Genomic DNA, 27,946 nt, shown 5'->3' on the forward strand with positions numbered 1-27,946 from the left:
AAAATTGAATTCAAAATAATTCTATTTTCATTTAGAGCCATCCATAATCTTGCACCCTGACCTTCTTCAAATTTCCCTTCCCTCCGCATCGCTCACATGCTCACCTCCCTCCACCTCTGTGTGCCCTCTGCCCTTCTCACCACAATGGGGTGAAGAGCTGCCACTCTATTCCCAAACTCTGCAACTGACTTGCACCCAACATCCGTAATATTGACTCTCGTGCCACTTTCAAATCCCACCTCAAAACCCATCTGTTTAAAATTGCATTCACAGTTTTTCTCTTTTATTACATATCATTTTATATATGGTTTTCTTGTTCTGGTGTTTCTTGTTCTTTTAATTGTAAAGTGTCCTTGGGTGATTTGAAATGCGCTTGTAAATTAAATGTATTATTATTATTACTATTCTTATTCTTATTCTTATTCTTATTCTTATTCTTATTCTTATTCTTATTCTTATTCTTATTCTTATTCTTATTATTATTACTATTATTATTATTATTAGTCATCCATTTTCCGTACCGTTTATTCCTCGTTAGGGTCGCGGAGGGTGCTGGAGCCAATCCCAGCCGTCTTCGGGCACGAGGCGGAGGACCCCCTGAATTGGTTGCCAGCCAATCACATGGCACACAAAGACAAACAACAGTCACTCTCACTCTCACACCTAGGGACAATTTGGAGTGTTCAATCTGCCTGCCATGCATTTTTTTAATGTGGGAGGAAACCGGAGGACTCTGAGAAAACCCACGCGGTCCCGGTGTGAACGTGCAAACTCCACACAGGGAGGCCAGAGCATGACACGAACCGGCGATCTCTCCACTCTGAGGCCGGCGTGCGAACCACTCGACTACCGGGCCGTCCTTATTATTATTATTATTATTATTATTATTATTATTATTATTATTATTATTATTATTATTATTATTATTATTATTACAGTAATTGAAGCTCAAGTTGTGTACTCACCTCATCACTGATCTATATTACACAGCATCAGACACGTCAAAGCACTCAAGGACATCTGCATAATTGCACACTTTATCCTACAAATACAGTGACTGGTGACTTTAAAATGGTTCAATGATTTTGAATCAATGAACTGTACAAATGTTAGCATATTTTATTGTACCACTCATCGCTTTAGTTCTTCTTGATACACACACATTGTCTCACAGTTGTTCCATCGCAGTATGGCTCACTTACATTACGGAATGCCCTTAAATACGTGTTTGTCATGTCCTTGTTTATGATGTTACTCATGCAGCATAGAGTGTCCTGACGGACATACATTTCTTGTGTGTTCTACATACTTGGCCAATAACGATGATTCTGATTCTGAAAAAAGAACTGATTATTGGCGTGAAAAAGAACTCATTATTGCCGTGACTTAGCAAATAGGGACACAGAATACTTGTGGGTTGTCAGCAAATGAGAGGTGCCTTTCACCTTTGTTACATCAAGGGGTGGTTGGGCGGTCTGTCTTTGCTCTCTCTTCTGACGGAACCTGAACAGGAACACACGTATTTCTTCGGTTGTTGTAAAGAGGATGAGAGAGGGGGACACAAAGAGTAAGAGAGAACGGGAGGATATATAGAGAGAAAGAGATAGAGAGAGAGCTGGAGAGAGAGAGAGAGAGAGTGAAAGAGAGAGAGATTGTTTTACGCAGTTAGTGTGCTCAGAGGCTTGAACTTGTGTGTTTCGTTTAAAACCACTGTTGATAAAATGCAGTCACTCTTGACGTCTAGCACTGTTCCTGGCTCACGTAGCTGTTAGCTTCAGTGCTTCCAGGGTTGTGCTGACTGTGTCACGTCGGCGGCGGCTCTTTCGACAATCTTCTAATGCAGTGGTTCTTAACCTCTGGGGAACTCCCCACAGGTTAAGGAACACTGTTCTAATAAGTGCACATCAAGGGTCTCAAAGTACAGTCCTCCAGAGCCGCTTTCCTGGATGTTTTCCATATCTCCTTGCAGCAACATGTTGCGTCACACGCGTGTATGATTTTGAAGTGCGCCTTTCAACCCTTTCATGTCTTTCAATTCCTTGATCTCCTTGATGTGCGTCTTGATGGGATGTTATGACCTCGAGTTCCCGCTTTTCCATTGCTCAGTGTTGATAAAAATAATGCTGAATTACCCTTGATTTATTACATCTCACTGAACAGGAACTAATGTAACAATCCAATCCAATCCAATCCAATGTAATCCAATCCAATTTAATCCAATCCAATCCAATCCAATCCAATCCAATCCAATCCAATACAATACAATACAATACAATACAACACAATAATGTACATCCTTATTTATATCGCACATACACAACAGCTCGCGCTCTACCAAAGGACTTTGCAAAACAGTGAAAATCACAAACACAGGACATAAATTAATGCACAGACAGTCGTGCAATTTTAACTACTTTTCTCTCCTCGCTTTGTTTCGCTGAGTGCCCCCCCCCTGCCCATTTTAGCACGATGGGGAACTTTGCAATTTTGTCCAACACTGGGGTAGAGCATCCCATTAAACATTTCTAATATAATCTCCAACTAGTCCAGAATTCCTCAGCCCGGATCATTGCAAAAAGCCCTCCTTTCACCGCATCACCCCCATCCTCCAGCAGGTCCACTGGCTCGTTGTCAAACTAAAAATTGAATTCAAAATAATTCCATTTTCATTTAGAGCCATCCATAATCTTGCACCCTGACCTTCTTCAAATTTCCCTTCCCTCCGCATCGCTCACATGCTCACCTCCCTCCACCTCTGTGTGCCCTCTGCCCTTCTCACCACAATGGGGTGAAGAGCTGCCACTCTATTCCCAAACTCTGCAACTGACTTCCACCCAACATCCGTAATATTGACTCTCGTGCCACTTTCAAATCCCACCTCAAAACCCATCTGTTTAAAATTGCATTCACAGTTTTTCTCTTTTATTACATATCATTTTATATATGGTTTTCTTGTTGTGGTGTTTCTTGTTCTTTTAATTGTAAAGTGTCCTTGGGTGATTTGAAATGCGCTTGTAAATTAAATGTATTATTATTATTACTATTCTTATTCTTATTCTTATTCTTATTCTTATTCTTATTCTTATTCTTATTCTTATTCTTATTCTTATTCTTATTCTTATTCTTATTCTTATTATTATTACTATTATTATTATTATTAGCCATCCATTTTCCGTACCGTTTATTCCTCGTTAGGGTCGCGGAGGGTGCTGGAGCCAATCCCAGCCGTCTTCGGGCACGAGGCGGAGGACCCCCTGAATTGGTTGCCAGCCAATCACATGGCACACAAAGACAAACAACAGTCACTCTCACTCTCACACCTAGGGACAATTTGGAGTGTTCAATCTGCCTGCCATGCATTTTTTTAATGTGGGAGGAAACCGGAGGACTCTGAGAAAACCCACGCGGGCCCGGTGTGAACGTGCAAACTCCACACAGGGAGGCCAGAGCATGACACGAACCGGCGATCTCTCCACTCTGAGGCCGGCGTGCGAACCACTCGACTACCGGGCCGTCCTATTATTATTATTATTATTATTATTATTATTACAGTAATTGAAGCTCAAGTTGTGTACTCACCTCATCACTGATCTATATTACACAGCATCAGACACGTCAAAGCACTCAAGGACATCTGCATAATTGCACACTTTATCCTACAAATACAGTGACTGGTGACTTTAAAATGGTTCAATGATTTTGAATCAATGAACTGTACAAATGTTAGCATATTTTATTGTACCACTCATCGCTTTAGTTCTTCTTGATACACACACATTGTCTCACAGTTGTTCCATCGCAGTATGGCTCACTTACATTACGGAATGCCCTTAAATACGTGTTTGTCATGTCCTTGTTTATGATGTTACTCATGCAGCATAGCGTGTCCTGACGGACATACATTTCTTGTGTGTTCTACATACTTGGCCAATAACGATGATTCTGATTCTGAAAAAAGAACTGATTATTGGCGTGAAAAAGAACTCATTATTGCCGTGACTTAGCAAATAGGGACACAGAATACTTGTGGGTTGTCAGCAAATGAGAGGTGCCTTTCACCTTTGTTACATCAAGGGGTGGTTGGGCGGTCTGTCTTTGCTCTCTCTTCTGACGGAACCTGAACAGGAACACACGTATTTCTTCGGTTGTTGTAAAGAGGATGAGAGAGGGGGACACAAAGAGTAAGAGAGAACGGGAGGATATATAGAGAGAAAGAGATAGAGAGAGAGCTGGAGAGAGAGAGAGAGAGAGTGAAAGAGAGAGAGATTGTTTTACGCAGTTAGTGTGCTCAGAGGCTTGAACTTGTGTGTTTCGTTTAAAACCACTGTTGATAAAATGCAGTCACTCTTGACGTCTAGCACTGTTCCTGGCTCACGTAGCTGTTAGCTTCAGTGCTTCCAGGGTTGTGCTGACTGTGTCACGTCGGCGGCGGCTCTTTCGACAATCTTCTAATGCAGTGGTTCTTAACCTCTGGGGAACTCCCCACAGGTTAAGGAACACTGTTCTAATAAGTGCACATCAAGGGTCTCAAAGTACAGTCCTCCAGAGCCGCTTTCCTGGATGTTTTCCATATCTCCTTGCAGCAACATGTTGCGTCACACGCGTGTATGATTTTGAAGTGCGCCTTTCAACCCTTTCATGTCTTTCAATTCCTTGATCTCCTTGATGTGCGTCTCACCCTGACGCATAGCACACGCTTGAAAATTGTACAAAAGGAGCTGACGCGGGACAGAGAGATTGGGGCGAACCACGGGGCAGAATCATCTCAGACTCATCCCGGACTCACGCCCGGCTCATGCCGGGCGTCGGCCGGACATCGCAGCGCGACTTGCTCAACTCCACGCCGCGATCAAGCTCTGCACGTCACCTGCCTGGGAGATCTGACAACGAACCTACTTACAAATAAAGAGAACCATCAAACTCTTTATTGGCGAGCCAGCCAGGAGCATTTTTTTCCTCCTCCTCAGCCCAATCAACTCTCCAAATGGAAAGAACCAGATTTCCCAGCCGCCTGTGTAACCGGCATCTTCACAGCAAGACCCCTCAAGCCGAGCTCCCGATGGGCCGCCACAACCCGTGGGTGCCCCGACCCCACTGTGAAACCTGCCGCACCCTGATGGCCAACATCGTCCAATTCGCCTGGCGACTCTGCAACTATCTGCATCGTATATGTCCACGATCGCACATTGTCGAACATCGCTTATGTCCACGATCGGACATCGTATATGTCCATGATCGGACATCGTCGGACATTACTTATGTCCATGATCGGACTTCAGGAAGACGCTTCATGGCCGACACGGCCGCCGATGTCAGCGTGCTTCCTCAGTGTCCTGCAGAGCGCCCTGGCAGCGCGATCATCGCCACCGTCGCCGATGACCGGCCTGTCCGTGCCCGGCAGCATGGCCAACCCCACGCACCTTCGTCCTCACAATCCCTCATCGATTCTCCGACTTGACCGATCCCAGCCGAACTCACGGTAGGTAGGAAGAAGGTAAGAAGACCTTCCGGCATCGACTCGACGGCCGCGAGGAAAGTTTCCATTGATCGACTCAAACTGGCAGTCGTAGAGCACTCTTTGCCGTGCTCCCGTACAACGACTTCAGGCACCACGAAACCTCCTCGGCAACTTCCCCACGACGCCTGCCATGCCCGGTGACCGTCATCTTGCCTGGCCTCACCATGTCGCAGAATGACTTTTGTTTTTATTTATTTTTCCTTCATCGCTTTCACCGACTGCGGATCCAGGAGGGGAGCCCTGTTGCGTCACACGCGTGTATGATTTTGAAGTGCACCTTTCAACCCTTTCATGTCTTTCAATTCCTTGATCTCCTTGATGTGCGTCTCACCCTGATGCATAGCACACGCTTGAAAATTGTATGAAATGAGCTGTCGCGGGACAGAGAGATTGGGGCAAACCACGGGGCAGAATCATCTCAGACTCATCCCGGACTCACGCCCGGCTTACGCCGGGCGTCAGCCGGACATCACAGCGCGACTTGCTCAACTCCACGTCGCGATCAAGCTCTGCACGTCACCTGCCTGGGAGATCTGACAACGAACCTACTTACAAATAAAGAGAACCATCAAACTCTTTAAACACACCTGATTCAAATGACGAGGGCCTTGATCAGGCTGCTGCAGGGCTTGTTGCTCGATGTACATGTATGTGATTAACGTCTCACAATGGAGGGAATTAAGTTACTTGATAATAATTACTGTAGTTACTTAATTGTCAAAGGTTGTGTGTTCTCGATGCATTTAGGCCAAGTCTTTCATGGAGTTTCTGATCAAGGACAGTGCTAGGATTAGTGTGTCTTCTGTGGAGTGGATTCCATTACGGTGCCCTGAATTCTGAAAGAGCGAGTAAAAATGGGTACAGTGGTGGTGGCCAGCCAACTAAAAAATACTCATACTGTTGTTGAAAAAGGTGATCACCAATTATTTTGCTTGAAGGAAAATTATTTCAAACCGATAAACACGTTAAGGCAAAAATTAGTGCATCCAAAAGATAGGCTACCAAATGAAAAACAAAGTAATGTAGTTTATTCCATACATTGTAAGAATGAAAATTGTAAAGAGCAATACATTGGGGAGACTCAACAAATTCTCAAAAAAAAAGACTATCAGCATCGCAGGGATAATACAAGTGGGCCTCAATCGGCAGTACATTTGCACCTAAAAGCTAGCAACCACTCATTTGACGACAATGAGGTTAAAATCTTAGCGAAAGAACATAGATGGTTTGAAAGGGGGGTAAAATAAGCAATTCTTATAAAACAACAAAATCCTTCATTAAACCGGTCTGGTGGGGTGAGGTTCTATTTGGATCGTTTATACAATAGCCTACTTAGGCAAAACAGGTTAGGCAACATTCATAATGCTGATGAGGTGATACCGGTGGGAGTGGGGGAAATGGGCCAGTCGTTAGTCAGGAATGTAGGAACAATCAGTGGGGCCACAGGGAGTGGTCCTCTGCTTCCCCCAACCTGAGAGTAGGGACCAATCATAGCTGTGTCCGGCGCCGCCATGGCTGGACATTAGGGATATATAAATAGGGCCGATACGACCAGTCAGACTTTAGTTCGCTGACAAAGCCTCTTGGATAGGAGGCGAAACGTCCGAAACCTTCAAATTTGTACAGATGACGGCTGAAGAAACCTTCTCATCGATGGACCACTCCTGTACGACTGAGAGCTTACACAGACCTTGAAGAAAAAGATAATTAAGAGATATAGGTTAAATATATTTACCGTAGGGGAGGCCCGGTAGCCGAGTGGTTAGCACACCGGCTTCACAGTGCAGAGGTCGCCGGTTCGCGTCCCGGTCCGGCCTCCCTGTGTGGAGTTTGCATGTTCTCCCAGGACCCGCGTGGGTTTTCTCCGGTTCCTCCGGTTTCCTCCCACACTCCAAAAACATGCATGGCAGGCAGATTGACCACTCCAAATTGTCCCTAGGTGTGAGTGTCAGAGTGACTGTTGTATGTCTTTGTGTGCCCTGCGATTGGCTGGCAACCAATTCAGGGTGTCCCCCGCCTCGTGCCCGAAGACAGCTGAGATAGGCTCCAGCAACCCCCGCGACCCTAATGAGGAATAAGCGGTACGGAAAATGAGATGAGATCAGATGAGATATTTACCGTAATTTCTGGGCTATAAACCGCGATTTTTGTCACGAGGTTTCAACCCTGCGGTTTATGCAACGATGCGGTCAATTTATGTATTTTCACTAACGGCCGCCATGGGCCGCTCGAGCACTAAAGGTAAGAGTGAGACAGGTCAAATTTATGTGCTGAGGAAGAAGCAAGTTAATGTAACTACGGTCACTACGCTTGTGAATCATGCATTTGAAGTAACCCTCTCCTAGTGGCTTGGATAACCACCACCAAGAACTCGGTTACCAAAACTGGCTGTATGCGAAGGGAAACTTGCACAAGTCTGCTCACGTGTTTCTTCTGTGTCTCAGTGATTTAGTATGTTTTTGTACCCAGACCTGTTAGCAAGTGCTAACGTGTTGCTGCCTTGTCTCACTTCCCAGTCAGCATCTGGACAAAACGCACTGGCAAAACGCATGTGGGCCGAATGCGGCCCAGACACGGCAAAGGAGGCATGGCTTAACTCCGGCAAACCGGACGTGGGTCGATGATGGAAAAACGGATGTGGGCCGATTATGGCAAACCCGATTTGGGCCGGAAATCAATTTACAACTCCGGCTCAGTTATAGCTAGCCACTATTGGACCGTAACTCGAGACATACACAGGTACATCCACACGCACACACACACACGCACGCTCTCTCACACACACACACACACACACACACACACACACACACACACACACACACACACACACAAACACACGCACACACACACACATAAAACACAGTAAAATCATTCTGACAGGAGGATTGTGTTGAAGTCGACTGACATCTGCGATGCAAGGTACAAGTGTTCGTTGAGAGATTTGTAATTTTGGGAAAGGCATTGGATGGCTCCACGTATGGTCAAAAAAGGACAGATGGACTTTGTTTGAATGCAGCCTTTTATTATATCTTGCCGTATAGAATCAGAATCAGAATCAGAATCAGAATCAGAATCATCTTTATTGCCAAGTATGTAGAACACACAAGGAATTTGTTTCCGGTAGAACACGCTGCACAAGTATCGTCGTAAAAAAAAACTGCTAAGTGGCACTATACAGTTCCATTTTGGCTACTGTTGAAGAGTTCAAAGAGTTAATGGCTTGGGGGAAGAAGCTGTTTAAATGTCTGCTGGATTTGGTGCGCATGGATCGGTAGCGCCTGCCTGAGGGGAGTAGCTGGAAAAGGTGGTGGGCAGGGTGCGGAGGGTCCAGTAGGATTTTCCGCGCCCTTGTTCGGATTCTTGCAGTGTGCAAGTCCTCGAGAGTGGGTAGGGCGGTGCCAATGATTTTTTCCGCCGTCCTAACCGTCCGTTGAAGTCGGATTTTGTCCATTTTTGTGGCGGCCCCGAACCAAACGGTGATGGAAGAACACAGGATGGATTCGATGACAGCCGTGTAGAAATGTTGCAGCACCTCCTGTGGCAGGCCATGCTTCTTTAGCAGCCTCAGGAAGTACATTCTCTGATGGGCCTTTTTCAGAATAGAGTTGGTGTTGACCTCCCACTTCATGTCCTGGGAGACTGTGATTCCCAGGAACTTGAAGGTCTCAACGGTTGACACCAGGCAGTTGGATAGTGTGAGGGGTAGCTGTGGTGATGGATGTTTCCTGAAGTCCACGATCATCTCAACTGTCTTGAGCGTGTTCAGCTCCAGGTTGTGACGGCTGCACCAGAGCTCCAGCTGCTCCACTTGTTGTCGGTACGCAGACTCGTCGCCGTCTTTGATGAGACCGATGACCGTGGTGTCGTCTGCGAACTTTATGAATTTGACAGCTGGGTGCGTTGAGGTGCAGTCGTTCGTGTAGAGAGAGAAGAGCAATGGAGAGAGGACGCATCCCTGCTGGGCTCCAGTGCTCGTGGTTCGTGTTGTGGATGATATATTTCCCAGTCTGACCTGTTGTGTCCGTCCTGTTGTGTCCGTCCTGTCAGGAAGCTGAGGGTCCACTGGCAGATCGTGGGGGACAACCCCAAACTCACTCGAGCATACCCATTTCTGGCTTCCCGAGAACACTTCCAGCTTTCCTTCAAACAAACAAACAAACAAACAATCCTTAGCACTCAAGTAAGGCTACAACCTCAGGAAAATTGCAAATATGATTGCATGTGAAGGATTAATCTCAGGTGATGACGATGTCATTAATAATTCGCGGGTGTTCAAACAAATCTGTGGCACCAGATGGAATGAATGTGTGTACTCAAAGGCCCTCATAAACCTGCGTAGGCAAAACGGAATGTTCCACAACTTCTGCCTTTTACCGAAGATGTGAAGAAGATGCATGAGTATCTTGAGGTCCAAAGACAGGCGTACCAAACAAAACTTAAAGAAGACACAAGTAGGAAACATTGGGGAGAACTCGCAAAAGTTACACTTTGCGAAATTATCCTTTTCAACCGGAAGTTTCTAAGATGCCACTTACTGTGTTTACTTTGAGAGATACATCGTCGACACATCTGGATGTAGAGCTGGCTTTGTCTGACCTTGAGCGGAAACTGTGTCGGCACTTCCAAAGAATTACAAGGTAAACAAGGGCGAAAGGTTCCCATTCTCCTTACACCTGAAGTGCAGACATCCATGATGTTACTTGCCAATACTCGTCATGAATGTGGGATACTGGATGAAAACACATTCTTTTTTGCAAGACCACAAGCTCCCAGCCACTTCAGAAGATCTGATGTCATTCGTCAGATAGCCCTAAACTGCCTGGCAAAACATCTGGAAGCATTACCTTGCACAAAATTGAGAAAGCACATGGCCACAATGTCCAAAGTTCTCAATTTAAAAGACAATGAAATGGACGAGCTGGCAGACTTCCTAGGCCCTGATATCAGTGCACCGTCAATATTAGGGGCTGCCGGAGGGGACATTGCAGCTTGCAAAAATGAGCAAGGTACTCATCGCTCTGGAAACGGGAAGTTTGTCCCAGTTTAAGGGCAAGAATTTGGATGAAATCAACATTGATCCCCATGGTATGAACACATCTGCATATTTTAGGAAATAATTGCACCCATTTTTTTGCTCTGCCAGCTGAAGTTTTATCTGTGTTTCCCCTGTTCCTCAGAAAAAACTATGTGTTGACACTGATATGTCAGGCACTGATGATGAGGACGATAAAGATATGACAAAATGTACTCCTACATCAACATCATCGCTCCAATCTTCTGGTATGTTCATGACTTTTTTTTTTTTAGGCCAAAATATGTTTTGTTCAATGCCCTCCCGAAAATGTAGACCATTGGTGTCATACATGTCAGTATATAGTCATGTTGACACAGAAAATAATTGTACATTCAGAACAATATTATTTTATCCACTGTGAGTCTAATAAAGGGTAATGTAAGGTGATGTGATCTAATCTAATCTTGCAAAAGGAGAGTGGGAGGAGGGACAAGCAGTCACTGATGCTGAGACAGCAACGTACCCACCCGGAATCCAGTTATGTGTTTACTGTCGGCTATATTACCGACGGTACACATGTGTTGTGTTTTATTTGTATTTACAATAATAATAATAATAATAATAATAATAATAATAATAATAATACAGTGGTACCTCGGTTCTTGAATGCCTCACAGTTCGAACAAATCGGTGTTCTAACAAAATATTCGAGATATTCTTGCTTCGGCGTTCGAACATCAATCGGTGTTCGAACGCCAATACGACGCGTAAGTGCGTACGCGAGGGTGGGGAGCTGAGCGGCGCACGGGTGTATCGCTCTCTCCTTGACCAACTGTTGTCACTAGCGGACGTGCTGCGTTTTGCTCTAGCATTTAATATAGGTGTACAAAGAGTTTTAGCCCCTAATCATGCCTCCAAAGAAAGTAAGTGCTGCTTAAAGTGACAAAAGAAAAGTAGTATTGCATTTAAGAAAGAAATAATCGCAAAATATGAAGGAGGTGTGCGATTGTCTGATCTGGTATGTACAGTATGGCGAAATCTACGATCAGTACGATATTAAAGAATAAGGAGGCTGTGAAATCTAGTGATGTGACCGTGGGAATGAGAGCAACTGTCATTGGAAAGATATTTTAAGAGAAAAGAACATCCTGTAGCCGAGTCATCCTTAGCTGTCACGTTCCGAGCGAGAGTGACGGCAGATGACTCGTCGGGACGTAGTGGAATGTTTGGGATTCCAAAACAGACACGTACTAACCAAGCAGGATGTTTATTCACAAATAGGAACCATGAGTGGTACATCACATAGTGAACAATAATTTGCCAGTTAGACAAGAGCAAGTGCACGAGTGAGTGCTATAGCGCGTGCGCTGACATCAGCATACTGTTAGTTTACTCATGTGGTCTAAAGGCTACGGGCTAATTTTTTCATTTATTTTTTTATTATACGTCTCGTTTGGTGTTGCTGTCAAACCACTTTCTGTATCCCTTTATCCCAACCCTCTTATTACAGCAGTATTGAGTGTAGCCCAGTGGACGAGTGGTTAATGCCCCAGAACTCACAATGCAGAGATGCGGGGTCCAACCCTGGGCCTTCCTGTGTGGACTCTAGTTTTCTCTTCAATCCCCCCCAAAAAAACATGCATAATGGAACACTCTGCAGGGGGTAACTAATCCTGTTTGACCAAAGATCTATTTTACAAGCAGGGAACATCCCACAATCGACCCATGTCCACACTCACGCACACACATCAATCAGCATGTGAATTTCGCAAAGGGCTGAGTTTGTGGTCAAGTGGAGAAATGTACATGAACATTTTTAAATGCGTTAAGGACAAAATAATTACTTAAAAATTGCTAAGAAAAAGTAAAGTATCTCTAATTTTACAGGCAACAAATGTTTAAAAATTGTTTAAAAAGGCCTTTTTTTTTCAAATAAAAAATGTGATAAATCATCACTGCTGAAAGTAATGTGAATATTTCAATTAAACAAAAAATCAACACTGCCAAATTGTCAACCAAATTAAACTATTGAAGATGAATGAAAAACTTTTTTTCGGTGGATGCTGAGTTCTGAGTTACTGTGGTGCTAAAGAGGGGCATTTCTGTATATTATATGATTCCATCTCAAGTTAAGTTTATTTGCATAGCCCTTTATCACAACAGAGTGTCAACGGCCTTAACCCGCCCACAGTTTATAAATACTAGTGACATCCCCTGAGCTAAACCCCGAACTTTCCAAGGAAAAAAAATCTAATTTATTCATATATTTTTTTAAGGAAATCATCCCTATTAGCAAGAGTGTTAATGGGGCATTTGTTCTTCCATATGCTTGCCAACTGCTCTTTGGTCTTCTTCACATTGATATAAAAGTTGTTTTCGTTGTAACAGTCCACCAGATGTTATAACTTATCTGTACTCTGATTTATCATTGTTTGTGTTGCTTCCAACTACCGATTGTCATATTCGGATTCAGCAGGAGGGCCCGGGTTTGCGCCTCCCTGCTTGTAACACACCTCATTATTTACCGGGTATTTAAGGGATGCCATTTGGACATGGGATTTCCGGTGAATTGTCTTTGCAACTGCCCAGGTTTGATTAATTCGTCTGAGCATTAGTGTTGTTTCCTGGTCCGAGGCCTTTACGTGAGTTGTGATTCTTGTATGAATATTGCTTGGTGCACTCCCTTGTTGAGTTTAACTTTGTTTGTATTTGTATTGGTATGTTCCCCTTGTCTTCGGGTAAATGTTTGTTCTTGTTAATTCTTATTTCCCTGGTCGTCTTTTGACCGCTTTGAGTTTGATTTTTGTCGGTGCGTATTTATGTTACCGGAGGGGAGAGAGGGGAAGAGGAGAAGAGGGAGAGAAGGGGAGAGGGGGAGACAGACAGGGTGGGAGGGAGGAACACTGTGAGAGAATTCGCCAAAGAAAGGGAACGATAAAGTTTTCAGTCATTAAAGTTTGTCTATGTTCGGTCTCCAAGCTGCACACCGTACGTTTATTAATTTGCTGTATGTCTTGTCGAACACATTGTAGCAATGTCAATTGTTGTTTTAAATGTCTTAGTTTTCACGGTGTTCCAAAATAAACATTGTGGAAATCAGAACGAGGCATCATCTTTGACCGGCGGGTTAGATACAGTGAAAATGTGTCCTCATACGTCATTCTGGAGGCTCTGACACACAGGTGCTCCCCACCCTGACGGAAAACTATCGGCTTCGGTGCACTCGCATCGCAAGCTACGGGCTACATCGAGTGACATCGAGCGACATCGAGCTACATCGAGCGTCGTCACATTAAACCCGCAGCAAGCTACAGACCTCAGCGTGCATCGTCGCAATCATCCGGCAATAAGGCAAAGGTTTCCACGCGCGACGTTACTTCTCATCCTGCAGAACCTAAAGGTTTTGGTGGACGTTAAACAGTTGGCAATGGCATATACCAATAGTCACCAAACTACGGCCCGTCAGCACATTTGGCCCGGCCCCCTGAACAATCCCAGAGATGCTATCATATTTTTTTTCTTATTTGGCCTCCAGAAAAAAAGCCTTTTACAAGTCAAACGTCGGTTTATGATCCTTATCTGTTCCTATTTTTAATCAATGTAATCAATATATGTTGTTTTTGATCGTGATTGAACAATACAAACACGCCTGCTCAAAATAGAACGCTAAAGGAGTCGGTCACAATGCAACGCGACACAAGAAAGTGACGTATGAGGCAGTGCAGGGAGTACTGTGATACATTGAGGTGCGCTCAGTTTGGCGCTCAGTTTGGTCCCGAACCCGTTGTCTCTTGTAAACCTTTGTTGGATTATTTTGATTGTTCGCCCTTGGTTCATTGCTTCGACAGGTGTTGATGGAAGAGGATGGTTAAATCATCAGGGAGCCAGGTGTAGAACAGAAAGTTGGTTTAATCTTGGAGTGCGCGGAGGCATCGCGGTGTCGGCTTAAGGAGAGAGCATGGCGATAGAGAGACGAACTAGAAAGGAGAGCATTTTATACGCCGCGCAGTGTGTGACGCGAAAGGATGTGACGTAATGTAAATGCGACATCATGTAAAGGAAGGCAGAATATGACGTATCAGGAAATCCAAAATGTAAACAAAGATTAGTGAGCGATGTTCAGAGATGTTTGTATGGCGAATTACCCCAACATCTCCCCCTGACGAACATATTTAACATCAGTGGATGTGAACAGAAAGAAGAAAGAAAGAAAAAGAAAATCACAATGGAAACAATCTCAAATTAAAGTCATGTCATCGCTACAACAGTCAAATCTTCATGGCAACCTTGGATGGTGATCACCAGGACGACGAGGAGGAACAAAATTGTTTGTAGCATTTGTCGCAAGCAGGCCCCAGGGTGTGGTACGGGTGAGCAGGTGTCTGGGAGAGTGTGTGTGAACTGTTGACGCGGCTCCAGTGATGTGCATGGGGAATCTTCTTGACAACCGGTGTCCTCGCGAATCCAGGTGAAGCTTGTGACTGCTAGCAGCTCCGCAACCGGTCCATCCCACGTTGGTGTAGCCCACGTCATCTTCTTCAGACCGCAGCTCCGTCCTGTGGAGAACAAAAGAAGACTTGTGCCAGGTCACATGTCGAAGGGATGGTTTCATTCTGCACAGCACACTTTCTTGGTGTTTCTTTCCCTATCAAAATCTGTCTCATCGTTTAGGCTCTGCAATGTATTCTCTCACATAAATGGCAGACATTGTTATTGTTAAATGTTAGTTGGTTAGTATATGTTAGTGGTTAGTGAGTCTGCATTTCTGGAGAGCACCACTTTCTTGGGAAATGACGTTGCAGCCAACATCACTCACTACCAAAAGTGAAATTTTTGGCAATGATGATCTAAGCCAGGGGTGCTCACACATTTTCAGCATACGAGCTACCGTATTTTCACGACCATAAGGCGCATATAAACGTCTCAGATTTTTTTCAAAATGTGCAGTGCGCCCTGTAGTGCAGTGCGCCGAATGTGCGGACATATTAGCGTATTAGCGTAGGAGCGTTTTGACTGTCACCATCCGACACAGAGCAGTAACGCTAGCGGAGGAAATGAAAATTGAACATTTCCGAGGAGGTCCTGGCGTTTTATGAAAAAGTGCCATTTTTCCATCCGGACCAGAACTACGGTTGCGCAGCAACAGCCGGCGGATTATTCAGAAAACTTGGCGAACTTCCGGTCCTACTGCGAGAAGCACATCGCCGACAAGCGCATCCAGCAGAGCCATAAAGCTGAAAAGGGCTGGATGGACGAGGATATGATGAAGGAGTGGCTGAGGCAGGTGTATGTAAGGAGACCGGGAGGTTTTTTCCACACATCACCGTCACTTCTGATTTGTGAGTCTATGCGAGCGCATCTCACAGACAATGTGAAGCAGAAAGTGAAACGGATGAACGCTACGCTTGCTGTGATTCCGGGTGGGTTGACCTAGGAACTCCAACCGCTGGACATCGGTGTGAACTGGCCGTTCAAAGTGAGGCTAGAGCGGCGTGGGACCGATGGATGACCGAAGGAGACCACAGCTTCACAAAGAGTGGTAGGCAGCGCCGGGCGAGTTACGCCACAGTTTGCAAATGGATTGTGGATGCTTAGGCTAACGTGTCTGCTGGCACGGCGGTTCGAGCTTTCGGAAAAGCCGGCATTATTTCCGAGGAGCCGCACGGCACAGAAAGTAACTGACAGTGAGGAAAGCGAACCTGCCATGTTGGATTTAGCGCAACTGTTCGATTCTGATACCGGTAATGTGCTTGTTTTTACCATGACGACTCCTATTGAGCGATGATTACAAAATGTTCTTACTTTGTCATTAATAAATAAAGCACTACCAAACTCAGTTTTGCTCCCGATCTGTTTTTTAAATACGCCTGTATGTTGTGTAAGGCGGACGCCCGTATGGCAGTAGAGGATATGTACCGGTATATAAAACTTGCGTCCTTTCATCCGGTGCGCCCAATGTGTGTGTTAAATACAGAAATGGAACACATAAATGAGACAGCGCCTTTTCACACGGTGCGCTCTTTGGTCGTGAAAATACGGTACTTACAAAAACTACCAAGTCAAAATGATCGACCCACGACAAAAATGCAAAACATAAATATTTTCAAATGTTTTAAGGATTCTTTGTATGTACAATGTATGTTGGTGTACCTTGCATAACGGAATAAGCCAATATTGCACAACACACATAATAACTACATATACATTGATGCAAGATGACGCCGCGAATGGCAGCCTCGGTCACACGCTCCCTAGTATTGTTCCTGGTTTTGTCATTTTCATTTGTTTTTTGCAATCCTACGCGACTCAGTTACACGAGGGAGGAGTTACTGAGCATTGGGGAATCCACTCTTGGACTATTTTCACCGACACACCAAAATCTACAAGGTTTTTCAGGGCTGCTCGCGAGCGGCGTAGCAGCTCTGTACGGAGCTTTGAGACGCCGGCGTAGGAGGGGGAAGCGAGCCGGCGTGCTCGTCAAGCTACGGCAGCGTGGATTTCGAACGCCGCTCCCATCGATCCACCTCGCTAATCTACGCTCACTACCAAACAAGATGGACGAACTTCTGCTTCTCACAAAGACCAATAAAACATTTTCCCGCTCTGCTGCGCTGTGCTTCACTGAGACCGGGCTCAGAGGCGGTGGACTATGCCTCTACATCAAAGAAGAATGGTGCACCGATGTCACGATGCGCGACGCACACTCCAGCCCTGGTTTGGAATCGCTGTCTCTCAACTGCAAGCCACGTGAGTTCGTTTCCTTTATTCTCGTCGCCGTGTACATCGCACCACAAGCTAATGCTAACGCGTGTATACAAATGCTAGCGGACCATGTAAACGAACTAAAATATCCAGAATCACCCCTGATCATTTTGGGCGATTTTAATCAAACACGTTTAAACCGTGAACTTCCCAAATATAAGCAGCATATTGACTGTTTCACCAGAGGAGAAAACATTCTAGATCATTGTTACACAGCACTCAAAGGCGCATACCGGTCTGTTGCGCATGCAGCATTGGGTCTTTCTGACCACTATTTAATCCACTTAATTCCCCCATACAAACAGAAACTCAAATGTGTAAAACCGGTAGTCAAGACAGTTAAAAAATGGACAGATGAAGCAAAGTTAGCACTACAAGAATGCTTAGACTGCACTGATTGGAGCGTCTTTGAAACTTCAACTGGCACATTGGATGAATACACAGACACTGTAACATCATACATCAGTTTCTGTGAGTACCAACAAAGTCCTTCCGCTCATTCAACAACAAGCCATGGTTCACTCCCAAACTCAGGCAGCTTAGGAAAGAGAAAGAGTCCGCATTTAAAAGCGACGATCGAGCAGTTTACAATCTCGTACGAAACAGGCTGACGAAGGAAATTAACATCGCAAAGAAAAGTTATGCAGAGAGGCTTAACAAACAGTTCTCCGCTAACGACTCTGCATCGGTGTGGAATGGCCTGAAAGCAATAACGAATTATTGTTTACCATCCCCCCAAGCAGTGTACAACAATGGTATGGCTGATGAGTTAAATACAGTAAAGTCTCGTTATATCGATATCGGTTATATCGATAGTACCGCTTATTACGATACTATTTTCATTTCCCTTGCACATTTCTAGTCTTTTTATGTATAATTAGTACCGTTTAGTACAATACCCGGTTATTACGATAATCCGGTTATTACGGTGCTCCTTTTCATCCCCCGCCGGCCATTTTTGTTGTTTATATCGATATATCCGTCGCGCCATTGGTCAACTTGGTCACGTGTCTTGTTACGTGAGCCGCCATTGGTCGCGCCATTGGTCAACTTGGTCACATGAGCCGCCATCGGTCGCGCTATTGGTCGACTTGGCCGTGTGACTTTGTCACGTGACACACCATCGGTCGCGCCATTGGTCAACTTGGTCACGTGTCTTGGTTACGTGTCACGCCATCAGTCGCGCCATTGGTCGACTTGGTCAGGTGACTTGGTTACGTGCCCAGCACCTGTGTAGCAGAGCCATTTTCATTTTCAGACGCTAGCTCGTGTGTAGCAGACGAGATTGAAGTGTTTGTGTTAAAAGGTAAAAATGGGAAGCAGAAGAAGATTGATGACTTTTTTAAATTGTATACATAATACAGTAAGATGTAAGCGTTGCAGTTTCCCTGTTGTGTTATGTACATGCCCACTGTACTGTATATGAATGCAATCGTTTTTTGCAACAATGTTTCTTGTTTTGTCTGCTGAAGCGCGATGATTTTGAAAATTATTAACATTCCATACTGTGTATTAAAGGACAGCCAATGTCACTTTTTATTCAAATGCAAATAAAAATGACTTCACGCCAAGACGTCTTGCATTGCTTGTGAATCCAAACAATGGTTTCAGATTCGGATAATATGCTTTCTTGTTACACATCCAGTTATGAATATGTTTCAAATACACTGTAGTTCTGAAGATTAAAGCATACATGTTTACAATCATTAAATAATTATATGTGCCATTTTGAGGCAACATTGGGGGAACATCTCTCACCCAAAAAAAAAAAGGGAGCTAATGGCCAGCTCTGTTTCTTATATGGCGCTTGGCTGCCCTCTTTTGGCGGCTTTTGTTTAATGCAGTTCGGCGCAGGATCGGATATATCGATAGTCCCGGTTATATCGATATATTTTTGGACTCCCTTGAATATCGATATAACGAGACTTTACTGTACATACTTTTGCCGATTTGAAAAGGACACCCCCATTTCCCTGGTCTGCCCACCATTACCAGAAACTACCGTATCTCCGCCCTCTGCCCTACAGATCCACGAACTGGACGTTAGACGGCTCTTCAAGCAGCAGAAGATCAAGAAAGCTGCAGGACCTTACAGAGTGTCCCGCTCCTGCCTGAAAGTCTGCGCTGACCAGCTGGCTCCGGTCTTCACACAAATCTTCAACAGATCCCTGGAGCAGTGTGAAGTCCCATCCTGCTTCAAACAGTCTACTATCGTCCCAGTTCCAAAGAAACCAGCACCCTCGGGATTGAGCGACTATAGACCTGTCGCTCTGACGTCTGTGGTCATGAAGTCCTTTGAACGCCTCGTGCTGAACCACCTAAAGAACATCACGGGAACCTCTGCTAGTTCCTCTTCAGTTTGCCTACTGGGCAAACAGGTCTGTGGAGGATGCAGTCAAGATCGGACTGCACCACATCCTCGACCACCTTGACAACACAGGAACCTACGCAAGGATCCTGTTTGTGGACTCCAGCTCTGCGTTCAATACCATCATCCCAGAACTCCTCAACCCCAAACTTCTCCAGCTTGGTGTGTCCCCTACGATCTGCCAGTGGACCCTCAGCTTCCTGACAGGACGGACACAGCAGGTCAGACTGGGAAATATATAATCCACAACACGAACCACGATCACTGGAGCCCCGCTGGGATGCGTCCTCTCTCCATTGCTCTTCTCTCTCGACAAGAACGACTGCACCTCAACGCACCCAGCTGTCAAATTCATAAAGTTCGCAGATGACACCACGGTCATCGGTCTCATCAAAGACGGCGACGCGTCTGTGTACCGACAACAAGTGGAGCAGCTGGAGCTCTGGTGCAGCCGTCACAACCTGGAGCTGAACACGCTCAAGACAGTAGAGATGATCGTGGACTTCAGGAAACATCCATCGCCACAGCTACCCCTCACACTATCCAACAGCCTTGTGTCAACCGTTGAGACCTTCAAGTTCCTGGGAATCACGGTCTTCCAGGACATGAAGTGGGAGGTCAACACCAACTCTGTCTTGAGAAAGGCTCAACAGGGAATGTACTTCCTGAGGCTGCTAAAGAAGCATGGCCTACCACAGGAGGTGCTGCAACATTTCTACACGGCTGTCATCGAATTCATCCTGTGTTCTTCCATCACCGTTTGGTTCGGGGCCGCCACAAAAATGGACAAAATCCGACTTCAACGGACAGTTAGTACGGCAGAAAAAATCATTGGCACCGCCCTACCCACTCTCGAGGACTTGCACACTGCAAGAATCCAAACAAGGGCGTGGAAAATCCTACTGGACCCTCCGCACCCTGCCCACCACCTTTTCCAGCTACTCCCCTCAGGCAGGCGCTACCGATCCATGCGCACCAAATCCAGCAGACATTTAAACAGCTTCTTCCCCCAAGCCATTAACTCTTTGAACTCTTTCAACTCTTTCAACAGTAGCCAAAATGGAACTGTATAGTGCCACTTAGCAGTTTTTTTGACGACGATACTAGTGCAGCGTGTTCTACCAGAAACACATTCCTTGTGTGTTCTACATACTTGGCAATAAAGGTGATTCTGATTCTGATTCTGACATAACATAATAAATAACCATGAACATTTTTTTGTAATTACCTGAGTTTACTTTGACGACTTGCACTGAATTAAATCAGCCAGGGATGCATAGTCCGGACAGTAGCTGCTGACAGCCAGCCTCAAGCACATTTCCTAATGTTCATCATTCATGGTGGAACAGTATTTGGACTTAATGATCTTCATGTAGGAAAAGGCAAACTCACATAAATAAGTGGAGCCGAATAATGCGGTCAAGGAGGTAGCAAATTTCCCCAAGTTGGGGTACTTTTCCTGTGTGAGTAAGTTACAGAACTGTCCAAGTCTCTGAACAAGGAGTCAGCTGCTTCAACGAATGCTTCTTTTACCATCTCTCCGTCTTGTAAGGACTTATTGTTTTTTAACTAAGGCGTGACTCACCCAGAAAGATGCTTCGGTGGCGACTTTCGCTTTTGAAGTATGTTGAGTGAAAAATGACTGCTGTCCGGACAACCGGGATTTTAGTTCGTCCACCGTTCTCTTTCTCAGCTGGCTTTTCGGCGTGAAGTCAATGTCGTATTTTCCATGAACAGTCCGAAAATGGTGCTCCACATTTTCCCATTCCGTATGAAAGTAATATGTTTTGCCACCTTACTTGGTCCCGCTTTCTCACTCATTTTGATCACCATATGTTTTAGCAAGGGCTTAAAAACTGAGGTAATTCGCTGACTAGGTTGTAAATTTTGCTGCGTTTAGCGCCGTTGTTTACGCATGCACGGCGACCTAATGGTAAAATTCAGTTGTCATCTGAATGGTTGCTCTGTATGTCAATAAAGTGACGGGACGTTTGATAGGCTGAAAAATGTTTTTTTTTTTGCTGTCACGCTGCGATCGACCAGTACTACCTCCGCGATCGACCAGTAGATCGCGATCGACGTAATGAGCACCCCTGATCTAAGCTATTGTCAACCCCCTCTTGAGACATGAAAAGTCTCAATCTGCCAATTGGGAACGTGTTTGCCATCATCCATCCGTTTTTGACATTGAACAGATTATCAATTTGCATAAAACCAATCATCGGTCAATCAATCGTTGGTCCAAAATTTTGGAGGCCAAATTTTGGCATGTCGCCACATTGCTTGGTTGGAGGATAGCCTTCCACAATTCTTTAGCACAAGTTGACATGGTCGGCAACATTATGGCAATCTGCGTAGATCGTCATCATACTCGCCTTTTGTCATTCAGTTGGAGGGCACGAGTTGACAGTCAGTTTCGCTTCTGCATAGCACATCCATCGTACCTCTACCACAGTTTCCTCCCCTACTTCACCAGCAGCTAAAATAGCTTGCAATATCCGAGGTCCAGTTCCCCAAGACCTGATGGCAATTCTGCTCGCTGAATTCGAGTCTCTGCGGCAACTAATGAACACAAGAGCTGATGCCCTAGAGGCTATGATTAAGATGAACTCAGTGACTATTGCAAAAGTACAAGCAGAGAGTAAAGAAAATACAAAACAAATAAATGGCTTGAAAGTTTCTCTGGACCAGATGCACGCAGAAACGGTTGCAATAAAGGATAGATTGGGGAAACTGGAGTCTCACCCTCGCAGTTTAAACAAAGACATGATAAACCGCATTTCCAAATGGGGGACCTATCATCGACGTTGGAATCTTATCCTCCATGGACTGGAAGAAAACAACCAGCAGAATATCCGCCAGGAGACCATACATTTGCTTCAGGGTGTGCTGCCTGAGGCCAAGGACAAGATCCCTGGTGTGGTGGACACCATCCATCGCCTCGGCCCGAGACGCCCAGACAGCTCCAGGAGTCGCCCTATAATGATCCAGTTTGCCTTCAGGATCCACAAAGAAGCCATCTGCGCAGCAGCGAAAGCGGGTAACTCCTTCCTCCAGGCTAAAGGTCTTCGGCTATCCCTTGACTTCCCACCAGAGGTACGTGAGAGGAGGCGTCTGTTGTGGCCCCAAGTGGACAAGGCCAGAAAGGAACATAAGCAGGCCCATTTTGTGGGAGGCCGTGCCTTTGTGAATGGGGTTGAGATCTTCCCTCCCTGATATTTAGGAGGTTCTGACTGACTTAACCTCTAAGTATTCTCCAATACCTGTAAATAATTTTTGATTTACCAGGCTGTTAAGCTAATAGTATTAAAAGAATAATAAATAAATAATGAATAAAGCAGTTGCTCTCGAAATAGAAATTTAATATTCTACACGTTATGATACACATCATACATTATGGGCTTATTATGCTTAAATGTACTACTTTTGGTTATTCAGCAGTCCTTAGTCTCTATTTCTTTTTCAATAGAGACTGTGCTTCACCAAATCTTTGGTGTGAGCACTTTGTTTTTGAAGTGATCCCGTGGATTGCTGTTTGAGTTTTCTATATTTAGTTCTTATTAAAAAAAAAATGTAATTTCTTTTATATTTTACTTTTCCTAGCTTAATATTTCACTTCTTCTATTTTCCTTGTCTATTTTCTACTGTTCTCATCCCTATGTCCCTTTCCCTTCTCTCCCTAAATGCCAGGGGTTTAAGGAACTCCTTGAAACGCAAAGCTGTATTTTTGTTTCTCAGAAAATTTAAGTGTGATTTCTTGTTTTTACAAGAAACTCATAGTACAACAAATGACGTCAGTCTCTGGAAAAGTCAATGGGGAAGAGACTTATGGGGAGCACACAGGTCGGAAAAAGCAGCCGGTGTCACAGTTCTAAAAGAAAATTTCTCTGGGGAAATTATTGGTCATGACAGTGACCCGGAAGGTCACTATACCATACTTATGTTGGCAATCTCTGATAAAAATGTTATCATTATTAATATATATGGGTACAATTCACGTCCTAAAAATATATTATTGTTACAAGAAATTGATAAAAAAAAAGTTGAGTACTGGTTAAACAAATATCCAGCTGCCTATTTAATTTTGGGTGGTGATTTTAATGTAGTTATGAATAATCAGAATCAGAATCAGAATCATCTTTATTGCCAAGTATGTAGAACACACAAGGAATTTGTTTCCGGTAGAACACGCTGCACTAGTATCGTCGTCAAAAAAAACTGCTAAGTGGCACTATACAGTTCCATTTTGGCTACTGTTGAAAGAGTTCAAAGAGTTCAAAGAGTTAATGGCTTGGGGGAAGAAGCTGTTTAAATGTCTGCTGGATTTGGTGCGCATGGATCGGTAGCGCCTGCCTGAGGGGAGTAGCTGGAAAAGGTGGTGGGCAGGGTGCGGAGGGTCCAGTAGGATTTTCCGCGCCCTAGTTTGGATTCTTGCAGTGTGCAAGTCCTCGAGAGTGGGTAGGGCGGTGCCAGTGATTTTTTCCGCCGTCCTAACTGTCCGTTGAAGTCGGATTTTGTCCATTTTTGTGGCGGCCCCGAACCAAACGGTGATGGAAGAACACAGGATGAATTGAATAACAAACTAGATCGACTTCCACCACCAAGCCAAGCAGTCTCTAATCTATACCTCATCACCTTCATGGAGAAATACAACCTATATGATGTTTTCAGAGAAAAGTTTCCCTCTCTAAAAACATATACTTGGCACTCTAAGGACCTTTCATAACAGTCTAGACTGGATTACTGGTTGATATCTAAAACAATCTCTGCGGACCTAGTTGAAGTAGACTACCACCCAGCACCACTGTCTGATCATAAAATAATTACACTTAAGGTAACCTTGACACCAGTTATGAATATTCCTAAGGCTTTATGTTGGAAGCTGAACAATAGTTTGTTAGCCCATGATGAGGTAAAGGAAAATATAAACAGGTTAATAAAGTCTCATTGGGACACAGCCCTTCCTCAAAACTCTTTCAGCCTCCAATGGGAACTTGTAAAATACGAAATTGGTAAATATATGAGGAAATATAGCAGCAATTTAGCGAAACACAGAGGAGCGGAAGAGGACGATTGTGCTCAAATAATGTCTCTTTCCAGTCAATCAGCAACCCTATCTGCCAAGTTAGCAGACTACCAAAATAAACTTGATGATATATATAGACGAAAAGCACAGGGCGCATTTATCAGATCCAGGAGGCGTTGGCTGGAAGAAGGGGAAAAATGCTCATCGTACTTCTTTAATTTGGAAAAATCTAAATCTAAAAAGCAAACCATTGACACATTAAAAATTGATAACAAAATTGTTTCAGACTACCACAAAATCTCCTCTTTCTGCTCAAAATTCTATGGTAACCTATATACGTACTTCCAACCATATGCAAGCAGAGCCAGTGTCAATTTTAGAGTCCATTACGTCCAATAAAACTATTAGCATTAATGAGAAAAAAACGATGTGATCAACCAATCAATCTAATTGAAGTGCAGGATGCAATTAAGCAGCTCAAGATGAATAAATCTCCTGGAAACGACGGGCTTACTTCAGAATTGTATAAAATATTTTCTGACCCTTTGGCTCCTTTCCTGCTTAATGTTTTTTCTGAAAGCATCTCAAAAGGCTCCCTCCCCTGTTCACTCTCTCAAGGTCTTATATCTCTCATTCCAAAACCAATAAAAGACACATCATCTCTTGAAAACTGGCGCCCTATCTGCCTATTAAATACAGACTATAAAATTTTGGCCTCCATCCTTGCAAACCGAATTAGAAAATCCTTACCGCATATAATTAGTGAAACACAGTCAGGCTTCTTGAGTAAAAGACACATTGCCAATAATGTTCGTCTTGTATTGGATATTCTTGATTATCAGGAACTTATTAACCACAATAGTTTTATTTTATTTCTCGATTTTTACAAAGCCTTTGACACTTTGGAACACTGTTTTATTTTTCAATCACTTAATAAGTTTGGTTTTGGAAACTACTTTACTCAGGCTGTTAAGACACTGTACACCAACTGCAACTCCTCAATACTGCTTAAATATGGTACGTCCCCTCGCTTCAACGTCTCCCGTGGCATCCGTCAAGGTTGTCCCATTTCTCCCTATTTATTCTTACTTTCAGCACAAATCTTATCACTGTTGGTCACTGAAAGCGAGGTCCAAGGGATTGAAGTAGCGGGCAGGCAGGTTGTGATTAGCCAGGTGGCAGATGACACCACACTCTTCCTGAAAAATCCTAAGCAAATTCCAAGGGCCATAGCTCTGGTTAAAAAGTTTTCCAGAGCGTCAGGTCTTTCGCTTAATATAAATAAATGTGAGTTGTTAGCTGTGAAATCATGTAATGAGTCTATGCTATACAACATACCTGTTAAAAATCAAGTGACGTACCTCGGTGTTATCATTGCCAAAGAAGACGAAGAGCGTTGTCATCTGAACCTCGATCCAATAATTGATAAAACCAAGAAGCGCTTTAATCACTCGTTACAAAGGGATCTATCACTAAACGGAAGAATACTGCTAGCAAAAAGTGAGGGAATCTCTCGGTTTGTATATCCTACAATGGCTTTAAATGTGGATCCAAGCACATGTGAGAAAATGGACAAAATAATGTATAACTTTGTATGGAAAAATAAAACTCATTATATAAGAAACTCAGTCATATCCAGGACGTTAAAGGAGGGAGGCCTACATTTTTTGGACTTTACTTCCCTAAACTATACGTTTAAGATTAACTGGCTGCGTAATTATCTGTGTAGCCCTGATGCAATCTGGAATTTTATTCCAAAATCCATGTTTTCCCGACTTGGTGGTCTGTCTTTCTTGCTGAAATGTAATTATAAGGTTGAAAAATTGCCTGTAAACCTATCAAAATTCCATAAACAAGTTTTATTAGCTTGGTGCCTAATGTATAACCATTCTTTCTCTCAGCATTCATGTATGATCTGGAATAACTGTCATATTTTGTACAAAAACAAATCACTGTTTTTGTCAAGATGGATTGACTGGGGTATCATTTATGTAAAACAACTTTTTAACACAAACAATGTTTTAATGAACTATGCTGAGTTTCTCAATACGCATCAAATCCCTGTGACCCCTAAGGACTTTGCCATCGTTATGGATGCCATCCCAAGTGGTATCATAAGCCTGTTCAAGGGTCACACCGCTACTCCCGACAGACCACCGCCAATTCCAGTGACAGAAACTGCCCTGAGGAAACTCTGTTTCTCATCAATTGCTCGAAATCGGAACCGTGCAATTTGACATTTGTTTCAAAAATCTTTTGTGACGGTTCCCTACGTTGTTCATCACTGGAGAACGTATGTCCCAAATATTCCATGGGAAAAGGTTTGGACCCTCCCATATAAATTTTTCATCACAAACAAACAAAGACAAATAACCTACAAACTTTTGCACCGTTGCTATCCTGTTAAACATAAGATACGGTCCTTACAGGATATATCTTGTACATTTTGTGAAGCTGAGCCTGAAACTGCAACTCACCTCTTCTGGGCTTGTCCCGAAGCTACTCGCTTCTGGAAACACTTTGACAAATACGTTCAATGTAAAGTCACTTCTCTGTTCATATTTCATTACAAAGACATGCTGTTTGGATATTACAACAAGACCAACGATAAATATTTTATTATTAATTTATTAGTTTTGCTTGCCAAACATCATATTCCTAAATCTAAATTTTGTGAGAGGAAACCCCTATTTGTAATATTTCAAAATGAAATGAAACTACAGAAAACATATATCAGAAAACAATTCAACCATCTGCCGACCCAAACGCTATCAAAACACATGATTTGTTGATGAAATATGGCATAGGACGATGTGCTTGCCGAATCATCTGGTGTCCCCCCCCCCCCTCTCCTTGTTGTCAATTTCACTATGTTGTGCAGACTCAATGAAATGTTAAAACCCCTGGCACTCCCCCCCCCCCCCCCCCCCCGCTTTTTCTCTCTCTCTAATTTCTTTTATTTTTTACTTCTCTCCTCTTTTTCCTTTTTGTATAATGATTATCTGTCAGGAACTCCTATTTCCTGTGCGATCAGGTACTGTCTCATACGCGATTATGTCACCTAATGTATGTTGCCTACTATTTGGAAAATATCAAGTATGCAGAAAGATTTGCTGAGACACACCTCAGATGTACTTTTAGAAGCTCCACGACCTATTCAAAACCAATGGTTTTGTCTACTTTTGTTGTGTTTTGTTCGCAGTGTTGTTTGTTTGTTTGTTTCTGTTGCTTTGTATGTTTGCATGCCATTTGAAT

General features: G+C 43.9%; 1 protein-coding gene and 1 long non-coding RNA gene across 3 annotated transcripts in view; one reads left to right on the forward strand and one right to left on the reverse strand.

Moving 5' to 3' along the window:
• Positions 1–8,022: 8,022 nt before the first annotated feature.
• The window catches only part of inhbb (inhibin subunit beta B), a 103,282-nt gene continuing 83,358 nt past the window's right edge, over positions 8,023–27,946 (reverse strand). Inside the window, exons 2-3 of one of the 2 annotated variants that reach the window (XM_089001918.1) lie at positions 10,057–10,194; positions 8,023–9,661 (exon numbers count right to left, since the gene is read on the reverse strand). In XM_089001918.1, coding sequence (XP_088858044.1) covers positions 8,682–9,661; positions 10,057–10,183 — 1,107 coding nt within the window. In that variant the 5' untranslated portion in view covers positions 10,184–10,194 and the 3' untranslated portion in view covers positions 8,023–8,681. The remainder of the gene's footprint in view (positions 9,662–10,056; positions 10,195–27,946) is intronic. The other variant, XM_089001915.1, reaches the window with a different exon arrangement.
• Positions 15,098–20,881, forward strand: LOC148894540 (uncharacterized). Its single transcript, XR_016115692.1, has 2 exons — positions 15,098–17,282; positions 19,325–20,881. It is a non-coding gene; the product is annotated as an uncharacterized LOC148894540 (long non-coding RNA).

The sequence above is a fragment of the Hippocampus bargibanti genome, linkage group LG08, assembly GCF_051943395.1.
Source record: "Hippocampus bargibanti isolate YZ-2025 linkage group LG08, ASM5194339v1, whole genome shotgun sequence".
Classification (NCBI taxonomy): Eukaryota; Metazoa; Chordata; class Actinopteri; order Syngnathiformes; family Syngnathidae; genus Hippocampus; species Hippocampus bargibanti.